This window comes from Scyliorhinus torazame, chromosome 14 (genome assembly GCF_047496885.1).
Source record: "Scyliorhinus torazame isolate Kashiwa2021f chromosome 14, sScyTor2.1, whole genome shotgun sequence".
Taxonomy (NCBI): Eukaryota; Metazoa; Chordata; class Chondrichthyes; order Carcharhiniformes; family Scyliorhinidae; genus Scyliorhinus; species Scyliorhinus torazame.
Window position 1 is genome coordinate 45,042,437 of NC_092720.1, and position 22,821 is coordinate 45,065,257.

Below are 22,821 nucleotides of genomic sequence, written 5' to 3' on the forward strand. Positions count from 1 at the left end.
CCGACACCGAAAATTCGGCGGGGGCAGGAATCCCGCAGCGCCAGTCGGCGGGCCCCCCCCCCAGCGATTCTCCGGCTCGCGATGGGCCGAAGTCCCGCTGTTGTCATGCCAGTCCCACCGGCGTGAATCAAACCACCTCCCTTCCCGGCGGGACTGGCGGCGCGGGCAGGCTCTGGGGTCCTGGGGGTGGCGCGGGGCGATCTGGCCCTGGGGGGTGCCCCCACGGTGGCCTGGCCCGCTATCGGGGCCCACCGATCCACGGGCTGGCCTGTGCCGTAGGGGCACTCTTTTCCATCTGCCACGGCCATTGCCTCCGCGATGGCCGATGCAGAAGTGACCCCCCCCTGTGGATGCGCGGGGATGATGTCAGCAGCCGACGCTCCTGCGCATGCACGGTCTTCCGCCGACAGGCGAGGTCCCTTCGGCCCCGGCTGGCGTGGCGCCAAAGGCCTTTCCCACCAGCCGGCGGCGTGCCAACCACTCCGGCGCGGGGCTAGCCCCTCAAGGTGAGGGCTTGGCCCCTAAAGGTGCGGCGAAATCGTACCTTTGGGGCGGCCTGACGCCGGAGTGGTTCCCGCCACTCCATCCAACTGGGACCCCCCACCCTGCCAGGTAGGGGAGAATCACGGCCATGAGCACCAACCAGACACACAAATAGCCAATGCTGACATCCTTAATTGCCTTCCACTGCGTAGGAGTACACCTTCACCCCCCTAACCCAGAATCACAAGAAATGGTAAGGAATTTCGTAGGCACTTTGCCAGTGTCAGCAAGGCAAATAGAATTTTGGAGCAGCAGAGACCCGCTGTTGTCAAAGATAAGACACAAACTATTAGTCAATTGGCAGAATGAGATGTTTTTCAAAGGTCTGATGCCATACGACATCAAGAAAAATGAGCTAAGTTGTGAGGAAGGCATCATCCTATGGGGAGCGAGAGTAATTGTCCGCTTGCCAGGGAGGGGATTGTTGCTTGCAGAGTTGCCTAGTGCCCATCTGGCGTGTCAAAAATGAAGGTGCTTGCCAGAAGCTATGTTTGGTGGCCAGGCATCGATGCCAATATTGAAAGATTAGTGAAGCACTGCGATCTGTGCCAGTTACAGCAGAAGTTACCAGCTACAGCCCCTTTGCACCCTTGGGGTTGGCCAGGTCGGCCATGGGTGCGAGTCCACATATAGATTATGTAGGACGATTTTGGGGAAAGATGTTTCTACTATTGGTTGACGCCGGAATAGCTGGAACTATTTGAGATGAGGTCCACAGCTGCACATGCCACAGTTGAGAAGCTTTGCAAGCTTCACACTCCATGGTGTACCTGAAATACCAGAATAAGATAAGAGAACAACCTTTACAAGCACCAAATCTCAAAGTTTTATGTCTTCCAATCGGATAAAGCACATCAGAACCGCACCGTATCATCCCTCATCCAATGGACTGGCTGAGTGGGCAGTCCAGACATTCAAGGCTGGCTTAAAGAAACACTCAGCTGCATCTTTGGAAATAATAACTTGGTTCCTCTTAGTGCAAAGGACCACCCTGGACTCGACCACAGGAATATCTCCAGCAGGACTATTGATGGGTCGATGTTTAAGCCTGCTATTCCCAAATTTAGCAGGGACGGTAGGGGCAAGACAGTGCAACCAAGAGAGGAACAATAATTCAACCAAAGATGCAAGATTGTTCAAAATAGATGACCCAGTTTATGTGAGAAATTTCGGGAGTGGCCCAAGCTGGGTTCCAGGAATTGTTGTGGCCAAGCCGGGACCGTTATCTCACGGAGTGAGTGTACAGGTAGGATTTTGAGGAAACATGTGGACTATCTGCGTGGACACGATTTGTCCCAAGAGCCAGTGTTACAGCCTGATTCACTGTTGTTGCCAGCTGGAAGTGATGTTGGCTGCCTGAGAAGGGGAATTTCCAATCAGCCTGTGCCAGGCGAGAGTATTGTTTCGTTTAAAACAGAGGAGGTAGAGGAATCAGTACCAGAAGAGAGACCCAGTGTGACTGTTTCTGCAGAAGCACCCCAGTCGATGGAGTTGCACCACTCTTATGAAAAGTAGAAGCCACCAGAGAGACGAGGGCTGGATTCTCCGTCTGCGGGATCCTCAGTTTCTCCGGCAGCGCACTCACCCCCGTGGATTTCCCGAAGGTGTGGGGGTGCCCAGAATGGGAAATCCCATTGGCTGGCTGTCAGGACGTAGGATCCCGCTGCCGGAGGGGGCGCACCGCACCAGAAAAAGGGTGTGGCGGGACAGAGAATCCAGCCCTGAATTTTTGATGGACTGATTAAAAATGTTCATTGTTGTAAATTATGGGGAACTGTATAAGTTAAAGATCATTCTATAAGTAAGGAACTTAGCGGGAGAGGGAAGTAATAGCTAGCCCCTTTAAGGAGCGATCATCTGAAGGGCCATGTGATCCGCTTGTCTAATCAATTGCTTGCGTGCAGGATCACATGAGCAGAGAGTGGTCTTCTGCTCAGTTCGATCCAGGAGGCAGACTGGCAATTTCGAAGTTGCATTACTCTGTAAATAGCATGCTGTGTAAATAAACGTTTGATGTTTGTATCTAACTGGGGAAGCCAAGTTACTACAGGTACGCTGCAGGCACGCACCTGCATTCAACTGTCCAAAAGCTATAAAGATCACAAGATAACACATGCTACAAAATTAGGTGACATCTCAGAAATAACATCATAGTTCAATTTGTGGATGGCTGTTTCTCACAGTGCTGTTTAATTTAGTTTGATGAAAAAAAGTGGAGTGTAGCAAGTTGAGTTATTAGTTATTGACCATCACAGTATCTCATCTCGAGTTCACAAGTACTGTCTGGTGTAAAGCCGCTGCTGTTAAAATAAGTGCCAGATATACACACACAGCTATGCACTCAAAGGAGTTCATTGAATTCAAGGTGAGGAAATAAGAAAGCGGATTCCTCACAAATAAAATGGGCCAAAGTTCAGTAGCATGACAGGCAGGAATTTGATTCAGCCAGTAACCCAACTGGTCGCCAAAAGTGATTAGCATTGTACAATTGAGCGAGGCAGGAAATAGCTGGTTAAAAAGCTGCTCATCCTGTCCATAGGAAGAGGAGTAGACCATTCAGCCCCTCAAGCCTGTCCTGCCATTCAATGAAATCATGGCTGATCTGTGACCTAAGTACTTATACCTGCCTTTGGTCCATATACCTTAATATCTTTGCATAACAAAAACCTATCTGTCTCAGATTTAAAATTAACAACTGATCTCACTTCAACTGTTTCTGTGGGAGAGAGTTCCAAACCTCCACCATCCATTGAGTGAAGAAGTTCTTCCTAGCATCTCTCCTGAACAGTCTATTTTTAGATTATGGCCCCTAGTTCTAGAATCTCCAACCAGTGGAAATAATTTATTTTTATCTACCCTGTCTTTCCCTGTTAATATTCTTGAATACTTTGTCAGGTCACCTCTTAACCTTCTAAAGACTAGCGAAAACAGGTCTAATTTGAGTAATCTGTCCTCGCAATTCAACCCCTGTAATCCAGGTATCATTTTAGTAAACCTACGCTGCACTCCCTCCAAGGCCAAAATATCCTTCCCTAAGGTGCGGTGTGCAGAATTGCTCTCAGTACTCCAAGTGGGGTCTAACCAGGGTTTTGTATAGCTGAAGCATAACCCCGGTGTCTTTATATTCCAATCCTCTACATATACAGGCTAGTACTCCTAATTATTGAATTATCCTTTTTGATTATTTGCTGTATGTTTTCATGGCATTTTAAGACCTATGCACCTGAACCCCCAATCTCTTTGGACATCCACTGTACTTAACCTCTTTCCATTTAGAAAGTGCTCTGCTCTATCCTTTTTTGGTACAGAATGTATAACCTCAAACTTGCTTACATTAAATTCCATCTGCCACAATTTTGTCCATTCACCTAGTCTGTCAATATCTCCTTGCAATTTTATGCTATCATCTCGGCTGTCTGCAATGCCACCCAACTTTGTATCATCCGCAAATTTGGATATATAACTTTCTATGCCTTCATACAAGTCATGAAGGAATATTCTGAATAATTAAGGCCCCAACACAGATCCCTGTGGTACACCACTAGTCACCTACTGCCAATTTGAGTAATTACCCATTATCCCCACACTCTGTCACCTGTCACTCAACCAATTTCCTAACCATGTCAATAATTTTCCCTCAACTCCGTGGGCTTTCACCTTAGTAAACAGTCTCTTGTGTGGGATTTTATCAAATGCCTTCTGGAAATCCATATAAATAACATCCATAGACATTCCCCTTTCCACTACCTTAGTCACCTCTTCAAAAAAATTAATAAGATTAGTCAGGCATGATCTCCCTTTCACAAATCCATGCTGGCACTCCCTGATTGGCCAAATGTTTTCAAGGTGTTCAGTTATCCCATCCCTGATTATAGACTCCAGCAATTTTCCCACCACAGATATTAAGCTAACTGGTCTGTAATTCCCTGGTTTCTCCCTTTTACCCTTCTTAAAAAGTGGGGTAACATGCACAATTATCCAATTCAGAGGGACTGCTCCTGAATCCAGGGAACTCTGAAAGATTATAGTTAGAGCAGCTACAATGTGCTCCCCGACTTCATTTAACATCTTTGGAGGAAAATATCAGGTGTTGGGGATTTGTCACTCTTTAGTTCCGTTAATTTCCTAATTACTGATGCTGCACTTAGGTTAATTGTATTAAGACCTTGCCGTTTATCGACTATAAATTTTTTAGGGACTTTGGCAAATTATCCTCCTTTTCAATTGTAAATACTGCGGCAAAGGAATTGTTCAACATGTCTGCCATTCCGTCTTATCACTGACAATATCTCAATTTTCAACTTTTAGTGGGCCCACATTGCTCTTGACCACCCGCTTTCCCTTTATATAACTACACATTTCTTCTTATTGATTTTGATGTCCCTTGCAAGTTTCCTTCCGTAATTCCTTTCAGTAGCTCTTATCCTTTGCTGCTCCTTGTACCTATTGCATTATTCCAGATCTGTGCTATGTCTTACATTTTTGTAAGTGCTGTCTTTCCCAATGTGGGGCAGTTTCATTATCCCTGATGCATTGCTTGGCCATTCTTTCCCATGTGCTGCTCCACCCACCATGTACTGCTCAGAATGACAATGCCATAAAATGCATGTTGATATTTTCATCTTATTCCATTCATTACTCTCAGTCCAAAAGTGGCACCCAAAATGAGCACTGGTGCACAGTTTAAAAGGCTATGCAACACATTGCTCAGAGCGTAGTATTGGGTTACCAGTAATTGGAGAAAACACAAACACTAAAATGTGTTTTGCAGCACTACCATATTGAAAAACAATGAGGTGGAAACAGATCCGAATGAGAGAAACATTGGGGATTGTTGTACAAAGCTGATTAATTTGAACTGAACATTACTGTGGTAGCATGGCCCCTTTTAGCAGGTGGGCTCCAGTACCATGTGACTAGCTTGGGGTCAATCATGTTGGTGCGCGCAAACCCCAGCCAATGGGGAGCTTGCATGGGGCCGTGGGAACAGGTCCCTGGACAGTGGAGCTGAAGTGTTAAGACCTGTTGTGTAGTATTCTGTGCCTGTTATCTAACTGCCTTTGCCTTCCACCAATAAACCCCTTTGTTAACTATTGGAAGCCTCCAGTGTATGTCTCATTTCATTTTCATTTCATTTCATTTCATTTTCATTTTCATTCTCGAGCCATCACACTGGCAACGAGGTAAAAGTTTTTGATCGCAGCCGACAGTTGCCGAGAGAGGAAGGAAGGCGCAGTTGAGAAAGTAGAGAAACACCAGTAAGAGTCAGAATAATTTAAATCATGAGTGGAAATGCCTATCATTGGGAAACCTGACCCATATGAGTCATGGAGTCAGTACATCGAACGGCTCCGGTTCTTTCTTAACACAAATGAGATTGCAGGTGATGACAAGCAGAAAGTGATACATCTGATGGTTTGTGGGCCCTAAATGTATAATTTGATTATGAAACTCACGTCCCTGGAGGCACCCGACTCGAAGACCTGTGGCCAAAATGTGAAATTGGTTGAAGGCCATTTCAACCCAAGGCCCTCGATTATCCTCCAATGTTATAGGTTTAACTCTGCAGTTTGGGACGATGAAGAATGAGTCTTGGCTTTCTTGGCCAGGCTTCACCAGCTTGCTGAGCACAGTGAGTTTAGGATCGCGCTGAGCGACACGTTGCGTGACTGGCTGGCTGGGATCCATAACCTTAAGATCCAGAAGAAGCTTCTGGTGGAGATCACAATTACATTGGAAAAAGCAATCACGATAGCTCAGGCGATGGAGAGCGCCAAAAGGCGCCACTGGACTTCAAAGTGTGGCTGAAGGGGAGGTTTACCAATAAGGTGGTATGGCCACAAGATCTGCGGCGGGGACAACAGGCACATCTCGGATCCAGACATGGTCCTCAATACAGGACCAGAACCCAAAGAATTGGAAGGAATTGGGGTAACAAACTGGAACCGAGGTGGACTGCTATTATTGCAGGTGGGGGGGACCATCCCCAGGAAACTTTCTTCCATTGAAACTGAAGGGGGCATATTCAAGCATTTTGCCTTATGAGGCAAAGTGCACCAATGCAAAAAAAAATTAGCAGCAGCAGCCCACAGCGACATTGAACATTATGGAGAGGAGCTCTGAAGAAGAGCTTGCAATGTATCGGTTGAATCCAGTCCAATTGAATAAGACGGCTCTGATTGAAATTGTCTTAAAGGAAAATGGTGGACCCCTTAAAATAGAAGTTGACACCTGGGCTTCAGTATTCGTAGTGGGTAAGCAGACATTTAGTTGTCGTGGAAGGACATAGAGCCAGTCTGCTGGGAAGAGACTGATTTCAGAAGATTAGGCTCAACTGACTGGAAATCCTCAAAATATCTGACGACATCCTCCAAGATGTCTCAGAGAGGTATGAAGACGTCTTCCACAAAGATTTGAGCCGGATTAAAGGCATAAAAGCAAAGGTATATGTGAATCCGGATTTGACACCCAAATTCTTCAAAGCCACACCAGTACCGTATCAGAAGGTTGAAGCAGAGTTGAAGATTGGAAGAGCTGGGTATAATCAAGCCAGTTCAGTTTTCAGAGTGGGCACTGCCGATAGTCCCTGTCCTTAAACCTGATCAGTCGATAAGGATTTGTGGGAACTATAAGCTGCCAATAAATCAAGCTGCCCAGGCTGATCGGTATCAGATTCCCTGCATTAAAGACTTCTACGCTAAGCTGGCAGGGGGCCTCACCTATTCAGAACGGGACCTCAGTCACTCCTACCTGCAACTAGAGTTGGATGAGGAGCCTCAGATATTTGCTACAATCAATACCCATAAAGGCCTCTTCCAATAAACCAGACTGCTGTTCACCATTGCTTTAGCCTGCTCTATCTTCCAGGGCACGATGGAAAATCTCCTCTAGGGAATTTCCAGGGCGATGGTTTACCTTGATGATGGGCTAGTCACCAGCACAACACCAGAAGAGCACAGGGCCAGCTTAGAGGAAGTATTAAAGCGGTTTTATGATGCAGGGGTCCACCTAAAATGCTAAGAATGTACTTTTCAGGCCTCCGAAGTGACATACCTAGGATTTCACATTGATAAGACAGGGTTGCTCCCATTGGAAGAAAAGATCAAGGCCATAGAGGCGTCCCTGCAACCAAATATGTCAGTGAGCTTAAATCCCATCTTGGTATGGTTAATTACTATGGAAGGTTTATTTCAAATTTAGCTACATTGGCACCATTGAAGACTCAGTGGTGGCAATGGAGGGAGCATCAAAAGGAGGCCAGCCAGTTGTGAAGCAAGCATTACAGTTTTCAAACCTCTTGGTGCATTTTGACCCAGGAAAATCAATCGTGCTGACATGTGATGTGTATTCTTACTGTACAGGGGCATTTTATCCCATAAAATAGTAGATGGGTCAGAAGAACTGCCTTTGCCTCAAGGACCCATTCCGCAAAAGAACAAAACTATACCCAGATGGCGAAGGAGGGCTTAGAGGTTATATTTGGTGTAAAGAAATACCATCAGTATGTATATGGTCGATGGTTCAACATAGTGACTGACCACAAGCCATTACTGGGCCTGTTAAGTGAAGATAAGCCCATACCATCCATTGCCTCGGTGAGAGTGCAGTGTTGGACCCTGCTGCTGGTGACTCAGTATGCTTTTCAGCACTGACCTGGGTCGCAAATTGCTAATGCGGATGCATTAAGTCGCCTGCTCCTAGCCAAGAGCATTGCATCACCACTGGTACCCCCAGATCAATCTAGTCGTAAACGTCATAGACACCAGTATCCATGGGGTACATTTGCATCCTCACCCAAAGAGACTCTAAACATCAAACAAATGATGCAGTCTGGCAGGCGATACAAAAAGTCTGAACAGCTGAGGCCCTACTTCACTTGTCAAGACAAGTTGATATGTGAATATGGGTGTGATTCTGTGGGAATCAAGGGTGGTCGTCTTGCTCAGGCCAGGTGCCTCTCTTTCAAGAGTTACATAATGTTCACCCAGGGTAGGTGAAAATGTTGGCACGAAGCTACGTCTGGTGGCCATGCACAGACAAAGCCATTGGAGAACTGGTACAACAATGACACCCTTGCCAAATGTAGCAAACCTTGCCGCCATCCACCACCCTTCACCCCTGGGAAAGGCCAGGTTTCCCGAGGACCAGAGTCGATGTTGATTTTATGGTCCCGCTCCTGGGCAAGATATTTTTGGTGCCGGTAGATGCCCAATTGAAATGGCTATCAGTTCAAGAGATGGGGACCACTGCCTCGGCGGCCACGATGTATGCCTTGCAAAGGGTGTTTGCCATTGATGGGCTTCCCGAGTCAGTAGTTTTGGACAATGGAAGCCCCTTTACCGGCGGTGACTTCCAGCATTTTGTGAGAGCAAATGGAATATGATACATGAGGACAGCCCCTACCACCCAGCATCGAATGGACTGACAGAGAGGGCCATTCAGACTTTCAAGAATGCCATGAGAAAGCAATCCGATAAACCACTTTGCCAGAGGTTTGCTACTTTTTTGTTCTCCTACAACTCAACCCCGCATTCCACCACAAGGGTCTCACCAGCTGAGCTGCTCATGGGTCATCGGGCGAGAATCTGATTGGATCTTGTATTTCCAAATTTGGCGGGGAGGGTGGAGGCCTCCCAGAAGAGTCAGCAATCAGAGCAGAGAGGTGATTGGTCCCTCCGGGTGGGAGATCTGGTTTTGCTCAGAAACTTTGCTGCCGGTTCACCTTGGTTAGAAGGACAGGTTGTGGCCTGGTCGGGGCTGGTGTGTTATGCGGCCAATGTTAATGGGAGGACTGTCAAAAAACAAGTAAACTATCTGAGGCGTCGAGAGGTGGCAACCCCCGATGTGGAGTCGGTAAATCTAGCGAGCATTGTGAATACTCTTGCAACTCTGTCAGGGGCTTCCGTTTCTGTTTGACCTGCTGTGTCTGTTGTTTCCAGTTTGCCTGTCGTCGAAGTGGGCCCTCCTGAAGTGGCAGAGACTGTGCACCACTCAAGCGCTCAAAAGAGTGCCGAGCCTGTGGCTGGGCTACGGAGGTCTGAGAGGACCTGGAAGTCTCCGGACCGCTTGACTTTTTGATGGACTCTCTTTCCTTGGTTGTCCCTGTTAACCATTGTAACTTTTGTACATTGTTTAGGGATAGTGTGTTAAGGGACTTAAGGGGGAGGGTTGTGGCAGTGTGGCCCCCTTTAAGGGGGCAGACTCCATGGACCACATGACTGGCTCTGGGTCAATTGCGCAGGAGCACGAGAAGACCGGCCAATGAAGAGTTTGCGTGGGGTTCTGGGAGCAGGACCCCGAGAAGTGTAGACCAGGGAGCTGAAGTGTAAAGGCCTGGTGCATAATGTTCTGTGCCAATTACCTAACTGTCTTTGCCTTTGATCAATAAACTCCTTTGTTTATTATTACTGGAAAACTCCAGTGTGTGTCTCGAGCCACCACAATTATGAACACTGGAAAATGGGTTCAGGCAAACCAAGTTTAAGCAGAATGTCCGCATGACCATGACAGGCAGTGAGAATTCAAGGTGCTTTCTATCTTATGCACTTCTTACTACAAGATATGAATTTGATTTATGAATGCGGTTTTAACAGGTTATAACAATTATTACATACTTGCTCTCCTGTTGGTGAAGATAAGGGCTCTGAAGCATTTTATCTAGGCTGCACTATATATTATTATTTTGGAGATAAGCTCGCGAGATATTTGCAGATTAATTCTACATATGAGTCCCATTGAAGAAACTAGTCAGTTGGTTTTAATCTTTCAAACTAACATTTTCACTAAAGAATGAAAGAGACCACATTGCTTGTGGATTATCCAATATTTTAAATGCATAGACATCAGCTCAGACAATGGTGGGACATCAGCATCATACTTGAATAAAAACAGGAAATGCTGGAAAAACTCAGGTCAGGGAGCATCTGTGGCGAGAGAGAGAGACAGAGTTAACACTTTAAATCCATTTGACTTCTTCATAGAACCTGAAGAATACATATTTCCGAAGGTTATCAATCATTGTATTAGTACCAACCTTCATAGGTATTGAACCCGGAGGCATTAAACATCTGTTAGTTGTTCCTGTGCTACACCATCATTTTCACTACATTTCACAACATTTCACTTTGTGATTAAGCGCTACATGAAATTATTTAATTTTAATCAGCTGGAAGGCTGATTAGACCCATAACATTTTATTATAACCCGACTGTGGCCAGGTTGTAAATTTAAATAGCAATCACAGGCTGCCATAGCCTTCACTAAATCAACTGTGATATTCTTTTAATGACCTTTCACTGAGATGAAGGTAGCTGCTGCTGTCTTCTGCATGGTCCTCTTCATTAATGAGCTGTGACCAGCTCCCCATGCTATCATCACTGGTACTCAAGCTGCATGGAATCTCATCAGCTGTGGCCTTCTCTGCTGCTACTGGATTCTTCATAGTGCTGATTGGGAGAAAACAAAAAGAGAAAATTAATTATTTGATGCACTACCGAATGGTTATTTTATATATTTTCCCCTTGTTCCCACTCTCTCCCCAACCCCTCCCAAACAAACCAATCATTCACCGGGAAAATGAAAATGGTTAAGCAAAGCTAATGAAACATGTACTAACTGCCAGGAGGTGTTGAATACCTTATGGAGTTAATTATTTTTTGCTTTGCCGACTAGATTTCTCCTTCATATACCTTTGGCAAAGTGTAGGAATTCACCATGTGAAACGTTATGAGATCTCTGAAGTCTTTTCTTGAGCAGAGTCTCCTGAGCTCACTGCACAGGTGAGATCAGGCAGTTTTGTATGTTATAGAGGCAACTTTCCAAATGTCACAGGTTTTGTTTTGTTGACAGGATTTCCCACAGAGAATTCTGGATTCAGATGCACAATGTTAAATGGTTGGCAAGACATATTTCTGATGGACAAGGCTCCTCAATACAAGCATACTGTCAGAAAATGATGACTTTGTTGTAAAACAATCCAATGTACTGCCATTTTATTTGCTGATTGCACTAATGTTGTGGATGCTGCAAAAGGAATCCAAGGTTAGTTTCCATGTTCTAATTACAACTCAGAAGTAGAACCAGTGACTGGGATAATAAATTGCAATCAGCCAAGGGTTGGGACCTGTGCAGCTGTCATACAGATGGGCTGAGTTTCACTTTCGGCAGATGTGGAAAACTGATAGCCTAGCTTGGTGCCCCATATGCATTTTTCCTTACATTGAAGTCAATGGAAAAGTGGGTTGTATACCAGGCAAGTAATCAATTAGGATTAGCGTTATATCACTGAAACCAAAAGCTAGTAAAAATGTCCCCAAGATTCCATGAGTTTTAATTGTGGGGTCAATATGAACATTCACCACAGTCGTCTCCTCAGAGATTTACACTTTGAAATTTAATACTTCAATATCATTGTGGTCAACCATCAAAATCACCTCTTTTAATCTGTATTTTTACCTTGGCGACTCTCATTTTCATGGGAGCAGAAGGAGATTTGTACAAGGTTGAATTCCCATCCCATTGTCCGGTTAACAGTGAGGTGAGTCTTCTGACTGCCCATTCAACTTTCACCGACAAATCTTTATTAGTTTTTTCAGGGCAGGTTTCAACTGGTAAAGCCATTGTTTAATCAGTTTACTGCTGGAGGGCAGGAAGGAAATGTTGTGGTGCTGCAACATTTGAAAGATTTCAGCTGATTCAAAGGCTGGTATGTTCTTTGGCAGGGACCAGCATTTAACAGTAATGAGTCAGGGGCACTGGTAAGGAAGATCAGCAGCAGGAACCATTCCCAAATTTATTAATGCTTTTCTGGCTGTCTTGGGAGAAATTGGTTCCAGGAGAAAAGATATCCTGGAAACAGAGGCAGGGAGAGACTGTCCCAGGTTGTATGGACTGAGGTGGCAGAAGCTGCGAGTGCATCCCCCCCACACCCGCTCCCAAAACTGCCGCATTGTGCAAGAAAGGTTTAACAACCTCGCAGACATAAGCAGGTGAATTTTTCAGCAGTTGTAATTAGGTTCAAAGGTAAGTAAAATACTGGAAATACACATTCGGAAATTTGCATGGGGCTCTCCCACATGCAATGAAACACACCTACAGGAATGCAAGTTGTTACTGCATTACAGTAGCTCAGTTCACAGCAAATTATTACGTCTAACGAGCTTTGGACCTGTCAAAGATCGGGAAAGTGTGTCGCTGAACTGAAATTTGTCGAATTTTTTCATTTTGTAGTAATTCCAAAGCCTTAATCCACAGCACACGTTTTGCTGCTGTAAGTTGAGGTAAGCCTTCTTGTGACAATAAAGATTATAAAAAATACTGTCATTCGTATTCTTGTGAAAGTCCTGATGTGTGCAAAATGAAAAACTTCGACAAAGTGCCTTTCGTCAGCAATACACAAGTTATTTAAATATGCTTAACTGGTTTTATTCATGTTTTTTGGGGCAAATTAGTTATTTTTTCCCTTATTGAGTATGGAATTAGTTGCAATGTAATTTTTGTTTTCAAATGTACGATTTAAACAAATCACATTCATTTATTTAGTCTAGGGGTTTTTCCTGCTAATCCTGAACTTTTCTCCCATTGTGTTATATTTCCTGTTTCTTCTGTTAAATGTCAATTGTCAATCTTTCTCCTTATTACTCTAATTGACATATGATGGTATTCACAATGAATAGCCCCTGTGCTAAACCAGGGGCTGGTTTAAACTGTGGGTTAACAGTGGGTTAAACAGCTGGTTTGTAATGCAGAACAAGGCCAGCAGTGCGGGTTCAAGTCCCGTACCGGCCTCCCCGAACAGGCGCCGGAATGTGGCGACTAGGGGCTTTTCACAGTAATTTTATTGAAGCCTACTTGTGACAATAAGTGATTATTATTATCATGAAGAATTGGGTGCTTATTACTATCAGCTGACAGACTGGAGTTAATGGTGGTAATAATGATAAAACTGTTAGTTTTCACCGTCATAACTCCACCAAAATTAATTGCAGCTTTAGGAGTCTGCATACTAAAACTAAGAGTTGCTCTGAGAGTATCCCATGCACAGAGTAATGAGGAAATCTGGAGGTTGATATCAGTGAATCTATACTTCACTAGAGTGTGTGCTCTTGAGGTCCCACCTGCCTCCCAGACTGCAATCCTCCAGCAAGTCAATGAATTAACAAGGACTTCCATTTTACGTTGTCAATCTCACTGTCAAAACCCTTGAAAACATTACACCTCGTTAAATGAAGTATAATAGGGTTTTTAATATCGTAATAAGTTTATAAATACTACTAAACACTCTAGGCCTGAAAAACTAATTTAAGACTCGTGCAATGTCAAATTGCTCCATCGTGATAAAAATTCCCATTTTAGCTTTTATTGAATCCAATTTATTTTGCTATCTGAAAATTAAAAAGTGAAGGGACTCAGCACTTTTAAAACCTTGATTTGCTGTTTACTGTTTATGAGAATACTTCAATATGATGGGGTGGCACGGTGGCACAGTGGTCAGCACTGCTGCCTCACAGTGCCAGGGATATGGGTTCAAATCTGGCCTTGGGTGACTGTGTTTGTCTGTGTGGAGTTTGCACATTCTCCCCATGTCTGCATGGGTTTCCTCCAGGTGCCCTGGTGTCCTCCCACAGTCCAAAAATGTGCAGTTTAGGTGGATTGGCCATGCTAAATTGCCCCTCAGTATCCAGGGACGTGCAGGTTAGATGGGGTTACGGGGATAAGGTGGGGGAGTGGGCCTAGGTAGAGTGCTCTTTCAGACAGTCAGTGCAGACTCGATGGGCCAAATGGCCTCCTTCTGCACTGTAGGAATTCTATCATGATTGGCTGCTTGCCCTGCTTTGACTGGATGACTGGAGATCCCCTTGCCTTGGAGCCTAATTTAAACTGCCAAGAGGAATTGGGAAGTCTATGACTCAGAGATCTCTGGACCTTTCTGAGCAATTTCCTTTAAGGTCATTGGTGAATGTTGTTGCTGCACTGCTAACCACAAAATTCCCCTGCTCAAAATCTACAGTTGATCAGAAGAAGAAACACTTTATTAAATAATACAATCCATACTACTGCTTTAAGACCAACACATGTTCATTCACTAGCTCAAGTAGTCAGAGGTTTTTGGTTACCTGCCTGCCAACCACCATGAAATTGACAATGGATACTGAACATGTACAGAGGGATATTTTGACAGCTTAAGCATGTATATTGAAAATCTAGTCAAGCGACTGGTGCATTCAGAGATACAGATCAGGTCAAATGCAGTTGTCATCAAATTAACTCAAAGTTGTTTTAAGAATAGTCAGTGTAATATGTCTAACACATTTCAGGATCTTTTGCTGTTTTTCCACGAGGAAAAATAGTTACTTCAAGCCCTCAACACTGCATTTATTCAATTTGAAAGAGAAACAAGTATGGGTGATAATCAATTTAGGTAGAAATGAGAAAACTTTTGATGTTTCTTTATTGACTGTATAATCAGCAATCCATTAGGTTATCTCAGTGGTTGATGCACACCTCACGATCATTGCGTTGTAAAGTTGATCAATTTTGATTGCTATGAACAGAGAGATAGACAGGGGTACAGACAAGCAGAAAGACTTTGGAAATAATGCTGCAATGAAAGACTGAACTTTCAAAATATAAATGTTCAAAGTAGCGATGTCGAAAACAATATTTCAAGATGGTTACAGTGGGTTTTGGGTGGGAGGGAAGAGGTGGAAGTTGGATATATTATTGAAGTCAAATAGTAATAAATAATTCACTGATGTAGGTAGTTAGTTTATTTACTATTTTTATAATCTTATGAACAACAAATTGTACAGATTAACTATCCCCAAATATCCACGGCCTTTTCAATAAACCAGCTTAATGATTCATGTCAAGATCCATCTCAGTGTTTACATACTCTGTTTTGAGAGAAGCCAATGGATCATAGGTGAAGAAAAGCATATATATACAGTCCAGGTCACAAGGTGATGCTAAGGTAACATTCATGGGTTATTTTATTGTGCAAATACAATATAGGGTGGTGAAATTCAACTTCCATAAATGTAAAATACACATGGAGCTGATTCCAAGAAGGTATCTATGTTGATCAAGAACATTTAGGGTTAACAAGTTGACTAGAAATAGTTTTTACACAGAACAATAGCATTTAATCAGCAATAAAAGTTTACATTCCTTTTGCATGTCTAATGCTAATAAGATGCCTCTGGAAATGAAACAGACCACACTTTAATTATCTAGTTATCTAGTGTTTACCTGGAATAGCCATATAGCAAGAATGACTCTCATTTGAAATGGTTAATTTCATGTGGAAACTCCTTTCCCCCTAACAGCGTTGACGTTGACCTTCAGTAGTGCTGTCAGTGATGATCCTCCCTGAGTGACAACTAAGATTGGTTTATGTCAACTTTGATCAGAAATTCAAGATTGGACTTGTTATCTTCATTAAGAGGAAGAATATCCTTGAGGGATATTCCATGAAGTGGAAACCAATCAAATGAATTCAGTGAAAAACTATTCTATGCCAAGGATGGACTCTGAAGGATTGGAACATTTCTCCAGAATTAAAGAGTGTTAACCCTGAAGGTTTCTGTATATTATGCCTTCCACCAACATCCTAACTGACCATTATGTTATGGCTCCTTGGGAGACAGCTCAAGACTTAACACTGCAGCAACTTCTTTCATACGGTTTGTTAGACCTGAAAACCTTCTGTGTCAAGTAGACTGGGACTGTACTCATTGGAGTTTAGAAGGATGCGGGGGGATCTTATTGAAACATATAAAATTATGAAGGGAATAGATAGGATAGATGCGGGCAGGTTGTTTCCACTGGTCGGGGAAAGCAGAACTAGGGGGCATAGCCTCAAAATAAGGGGAAGTAGATTTAGGACCGAGTTTAGGAGGAACTTCTTCGCCCAAGGGTTGTGAATCTCTGGAATTCCTTGCCCAGTAAAGCAGTTGAGGCTCCTTCTTTAAACATTTTTAAGAAAAAGATAGATACCTTTCTAAAGAATAAAGGGATTCGGGGATATGGTGTACGGGCCGGAGAGTGGAGCTGAGTCCACAAAGATCAGCCATGATCTCATTGAATGGCGGAGCAGGCTCGAGGGGCCAGATGGCCTATTCCTGTTCCTAGTTCTTATGTTCTTATGTCAAGGTCTAGAAGTAAACCTTCATCATACTATCACATTGTGCAACACAATTAGCTGTCATCCTTACTTCATTGGTAGCACCCTTGGCACTGAGCTGAGTCAGCAAGTTGTGGGTTCAAGTCCTAGTGCAGAGATGAGCAATAACCAAAGTTAGTATTCCAGCCCAGTGCTTAGGGGGTGCCACATAGTCAAAGGTGCCTGTGAGCTGTTAAACCAAGGCCCTGCCACTCAAGAGGGCACAAAAGATCCCTTGGCATGATTTGAAAACGGGTAGGGAAGTCCTTCTGTTGTCCTGTCCAATATTTATCCCTCAACGAACATTGCAAAAAAAAAGACTATCTGGACATACATCTGACTCCCGTTGTGTGATCTAATTAGCTGTTGTATTTCCCTACATTTCAACAGTGACTTAATTGATGTGCAAAACACTTTGGGATTCCTGAGGTTTTGAAAAGTATTAAATAAATGCAAATGCTTTCCCTTTTCACAGTTGCAAGACATCTCAAAGTGCTATCATAGTGACTGAAATATTTAAAGGTTTTACAACAGGACATTTGCCACTCACTGACATGCAGCTTCTAGCTGGCATGATGATATGTTGCTGATTGTTGTACTGATTCCAGGATTACTACCAGCTCTTATAGCTCACTAGATTGGAGGACACTTGTATAACTGAAGCAGAGATCCAACATGCCTTACAAAAGAACATTACCCATTTTGGTTTCTCTTTAGAATGATTTTAGACAGTAAGAAGAATGTGCTTTAAATTTGTCTTCAGTTAGCTGTGGTAAAGACAGCCACCATGTCAGTGGGGGCAGTGGGGGGAGAAACACAAGAGAACCTGCATAATGGTACTATTAGTCTCATGGAGAGGGGTGAGCCAGTGTTTGGAGCTACAGTTTGATTGAAAAACAGCCTGCACTTGAAAGGGAGCTAATTCAAAGCAAATCTGTGGAAACAAGATTTCAGTGGGAGAGTGGTCAATCTATGGCACAAACTTCCGAGAGATATAGTGGAAGCAGAAAGCCTTGATTCATTCAAATGCAAATTAAATAAATTCCTTTCAGAAAATATTTTGGGATGTCGCATGTGAATAATTTGAGGTATGGGGCGCGATTCAGTGATCGCGTTGCGCCCAGCGTTGATTCATGCATGCCGGATGAATCCCGGGAGTGCCGCAAATCGGGATCCTCGCCAGCTGCCATTGTTTTATAACAGCATAAAAAAAGTTTAAATTCTGTTACCGGACACAATTTGCGCTGGTAGAGAAAAGACAGAAAGTCATCTCCTTATCTGTCATTTACCTGCTGGTTGTTATAGAACTAGACTCAGAATGCCCTTCAGAATCAACCTCTGGAAGTTTCCTTTCCAACAATCTCTTTTCAGTTGATGCCTTGGTATTACAGGCCGTCTTTGACTGAAGGCGTTCTTTGATCTCTTCTCTATGATCATCCTCTATATGAATTAAAGGAACTTCTCTTGGGTTGTGGGACAACTTCTTTTTCTTCGCGTCATGTGATGTGAAACCCTTTTTTTCAATCACCGTTTGTGTTTTCTCCAATTTGTGCCTAAAGGGTGTCTCACGATTTTTGTTTCTTGTCCCGGAGTCGTGGGGTACAGTTTCAATGGAATCCTGCCGGCTACCGGTGGGTAGCTTTTCCATCCTAACAGCATCCTCGACTACCCCGGGGGCATATTGGTCAACCAGGCGCTGGGCTCCGCTTGGGAGCTGCTCCGCACTCTGACTGTCAGCGTCACTGCGGATGATTTTGTTCTTCCTCATGAGGGCCTCAATAGAATTTGACCAAGTTTCACTTATCAGCATATCGGTGATACGGTCAGTTTTACACTTCCGATACAAACAAGAGTCTGTTAGAGATTTATAGAGATTGGTGGACAATGCCGTGTCACCCATGTGCATATCCAATGTGTTCCTGCGATCATTTTGAGCAAAGCCATCAAAGGAGTTTGCTTTCATGGGAGGAGTTACCGATAATCTTTCCTCTGGTGTTCGTCTGTTGGGCATTGAAGACTGCCTGAAACACATGACTGTTCGCCCAGCGGGCACGAGCAAATCGTTGCAGGATTTGTTTTCTTTGCTTTCCTTATCTAGCTCCTGGAGCATATATCTGTAGAACTCCTCTGTTATGCTCTCTGTGCTGGATTGCTTTGAAAGACAGGATGTATTTACGCTCAGGTGCCCATTTTTCCTGCACACCTGTTGGAGCGCTGCATTTAAAATATTGCTGGCATGTTTACCGGCATAGTAGTCCAGCAGCAAATCGAATCCCCACCCTTCATTCTCCATCTGATTCACCATAAAGTTGGAAAATTCATCAGTGATACTCTCGCAACTTGACTGCTTGGAGATGGAACTGGCCCTGCTTATTGGCTGGCCAAGCATAGTCATGGCGCCCAGGGCAGCCCAGGAACTGCTGGAATCGGGGTCCTCTTCCGGAATGCTTTCATAACTGGATGCCTTTCCCCTGCTCCACCTCTCACACAGCAACCGATTTTTTGTCATCGCCTGTCCTTGTTTCACCGAGTCTACCATGGCCAGTTCTGCCGAGTTTACTATTTTTGCTGCCACCTCATTGGCAAAGTGGCTTATTGGCTCTAAGGCATCGTCAAAGTTCAATGATTCATCGACCACTCTATTCATCAGCTTTTCCTTCAGTTCGGGTTGTTCTTGCGTTTTCCTTTTAATCTCACTAAGTCTGGGTGGCTTAAGTCTCTTTCCAATTGGAGCCATGGTTTGGGATTCTTTACTCCGCATGACTACCCTGGATGAGGATGACTGTGGAACCATGAATCTTTCAGGGTCTCCCAGCTTTCTTTTCCAAGGACAGAACCATGGCTGCTTAGCATTTGTATTTTCCAGACAAATGGCTGCCATCTCCGTTGCCATGGAAACAACTGTTTTGGATATCTGGTCAGCAAACCCATTTATTGACAGGTTTGTATCTGTTGACTGTATAACATGGAATGAAGATTTAGATGGACTTAAGGCATTTTGTGCATTTAGCGTCAGGAAGTTTGGTTCTTTCTCTGGCTGCGATTTGGTTCTCTGACATTCCCTGGTTTCGGCAGGTGCGTTAGTATAACCACATATCTGTGCTGGCACAACACCACTAAACCCAGTATCTGTCTCATGAGTGCCAATGAAGAAATGTGAACTTGCTTCTTTGTCACACACTTTCTGCTGATGTTGTGGGAGAACATAATTGGCAATGGCAGCACTGGCAATCCGTGATCTCAGTTGGTCGGTCAAATTGTGCACATTGGTTGAACAGTCACTGCCTCGCCTGTTGCAAAGCCACACTGAGTTCAGGTTAACCTGCTGCGAAGAGTCCGGTCCCTCAGATCTGTTTCTGTTTGAGATTGCAGAGTCCATCAGGCTCTCTTGAAGAGGGAGAACATCTATTGTCTGACCAAAGTCTTCAAAACTGTCGTTGCCATGATCATTCAGTGTAACCCCACCCTTCTGCTTGATAATGTTATCCAAATCATTCCAGTTGTATCCCTCATCTTCTTGGAAGACCACAGATAGATCATTGTACCTAACAACATCCTTGATTTTCCTACAAGTGGAGTATATTATGCTGAAGAGAGACTTATTTGCACTTTCAATAAATATGCTGGTTGGATTCACTTCTGAATGTTTTTCTTGTTCCTGATGTACTATTCCTACTTTTCCATTTGCTTCTTGGAAAGAATGCTGGAGAATTAGATTTGAAACATTCTGGGCAAAATCATCCCTTGACAATTCCTCCCACGGAGAGACTTTTGGACTTGTCACTGTTTCAATTAACTTTTTGTCCAAGGATTCCATAAGTTCACCAACACTTTTGTAATGGTCTGGTTTTGTAAGAACAGTGGCTGCTTCTTTGAGCAATACATCAGCAATGTTGCTGGCATATTTTTCTACACAGCTGCCAACACTCACGCTGCAGTGCAGGGTAATTGCAGCGGAGGTTTCAGCTGCAGATAGAAGGCCGCTTGAAGTAGCTGAAAAACCAATGTCCGCTTCATCATTGAACCCAGCAATTCCTATGGCACTGGCCACCTGGGTCACGCCAAAGAGAGCTGAAGAGAATGAGAAGTTCATTTCATGACATTCAGATTCGTTGAATAACGTTTTCCCTTCATCATTTCTATTGCCAGATGAATTATCTGCATCACATAAAGCTCGGTCCAACTGCAGACTCTCTGCAACACAAGGGCTTGAAATAGTTCCCACAACACTAGCTGCACATACCAGTGCTAACTCCACCGAACCAGGAGGCAATCCACTTGACTCAGAAATCTTTTGTTCAACCACAGGTTCCTGATCGCAGGCTGGAGGTTCACTCAAAGGATCCAAGTCCAGGCGTGAGGCCATTGTTGGACTGAACGGTTCTTGCCATTCCGGAATATTCTCACAGTTGTCTGGACTTTGCACAATAACAATTTTGGGAAGGACGTTCCAAGGACAAAAGAGATTTGTTGCATCCTCTTTCGTATTGCTGGGTGAAAGGGCATCCTGGTTTTCTGCAGAGATGCTAACAGCAGCTTCTGTGGTAAAAGTAGGTTCTGACTGGGACAGTCTGATGAAGGCATCTTGCAAAACGGATTCTGCTAAGTTTGAAGCGTATTCGCCCTCCACATTCGAATTCTCCTCAGTGTCCTGTGTATGTAGGAACTCTGCTAGAGAGTTGCTCTGAAGGTGCTTACCAACATATTCCATTGTGCAAGAGCTGTGCTCTTCCCCCACTCGATGTTTTGCCGAGACAATGCTTTGAGATGATTTGCAGATGGGTGTTTCTTCTTGGGTTTTTTCTTCTGGATTGTGCCTTCCAGTATCTCCTTCTCCAGAAACACAATTGCTTACACAGGTAAGTGTCTGCACTGTATTTTCAGAGCTTTCTCCACCTGTGTGTCGGGATGCTGAATTATCCTCGGCATTGCATGTCCTTTGAAGAAATACATTTTCTTTGTTTTGTCGCATATGCAAGAGGCCCCTAGGCTTTCCTTTGGGTTTTTTAGTGTCTCTTGATGGGTCTGAATGATTGGTCCTCAGAGGATCTAGAGGAAACAAATCAAAATTTTAGTTCACAATACCTCTTTGATTTATACTGTTTTCTTTGCCCCTTAATCGGCACTTTTATACAGAGATATAAATTAAAATCTGTTGCAAATATGGCAATTTATAAACAAAAAAGAATAATCTTCTATCTACACAATTTTCTCTTTCTTGTTCACCTGAGCCCTAAAATTCAGCCACCATTGTTAAATTTGTCATTTTCAAAATGTCTTCCAACAATCCCTTTAATGTTGGCCACATTTCTTTGATTTCTGTGGGTACACGCTACATGCTCACGGATACAAAATGCATCTGGTTCCAGTGAGTATGATGGTCATGTTTTTCATGTGCTGGTGCATAATGTGAGTGGGAAGACAGCAAAAACTTGAAGTCTTGCTCCTGCAACTTTCCCGCCAAAAGATGGGCTGGTAGAGAAAGCAAACTCACACTGCCATTTTGTACTGATTTCAGTCATTTTAAGTGATCACCTTTGGCAGAGTATTTTCTCAGAGCTGCTTCCACTCCATCACCATTATTTCACCGGAAGCACAGCAGAAATATTTTTGCATCTGCACTTCGGTGGAGTTACAAGAGCAGAATGGGACCAGCCAGAAAACAATTCCTGGAGCTGGATTTAACGCTCCCCATTGATGGATTTCATGGCCACACATTAGAGCCTGTGGATGACCTACTGGCCACCTGCCCACCCACCCTGCCTCCACTGCAATTGTACCAGCGGGATGTGGGGGCGGTCGGGTTGGAGTGAGAACCAGTGGACTAGCTGTTGCTCTTAAATCCTGTCACCAGTGGCCTATGCCAAATGGTCAGCCAGGCAGGTTTCCCTGCGCAGGCTGGTGGTGGGCAGCAGGAGTCCCTTCTTAACCAGCTCCTGTGGCCCATTAAGACCCCCCCCCCCCCCCCCCCCACCGCCAAGGTGTTATCCCTCTGGGTTTCCCTGCCCGCAACATTAACCCCCTCACACCCAACCAGTTTCTGCTCCCACCCCCACCAGTCTTTCAATCTCGACCTGCCTCCCCCACTTCTCAGCACCCCTCTTCCTGCTACCTCA

At 44.2% G+C, this 22,821-nt stretch overlaps 1 protein-coding gene across 4 annotated transcripts in view; it reads right to left on the reverse strand.

The window, feature by feature from the left end:
- Positions 1–22,821, reverse strand: part of sphkap (SPHK1 interactor, AKAP domain containing) — a 667,284-nt gene that overhangs the window by 15,062 nt on the left and 629,401 nt on the right. For all 4 annotated transcript variants that reach the window (XM_072474078.1, XM_072474074.1, XM_072474075.1 and 1 more), the window contains 2 exons: positions 17,995–21,754; positions 10,833–10,988 (listed from right to left, as the gene is read on the reverse strand). In XM_072474078.1, the coding sequence (XP_072330179.1) occupies positions 10,833–10,988; positions 17,995–21,754 (3,916 nt within the window). The remainder of the gene's footprint in view (positions 1–10,832; positions 10,989–17,994; positions 21,755–22,821) is intronic.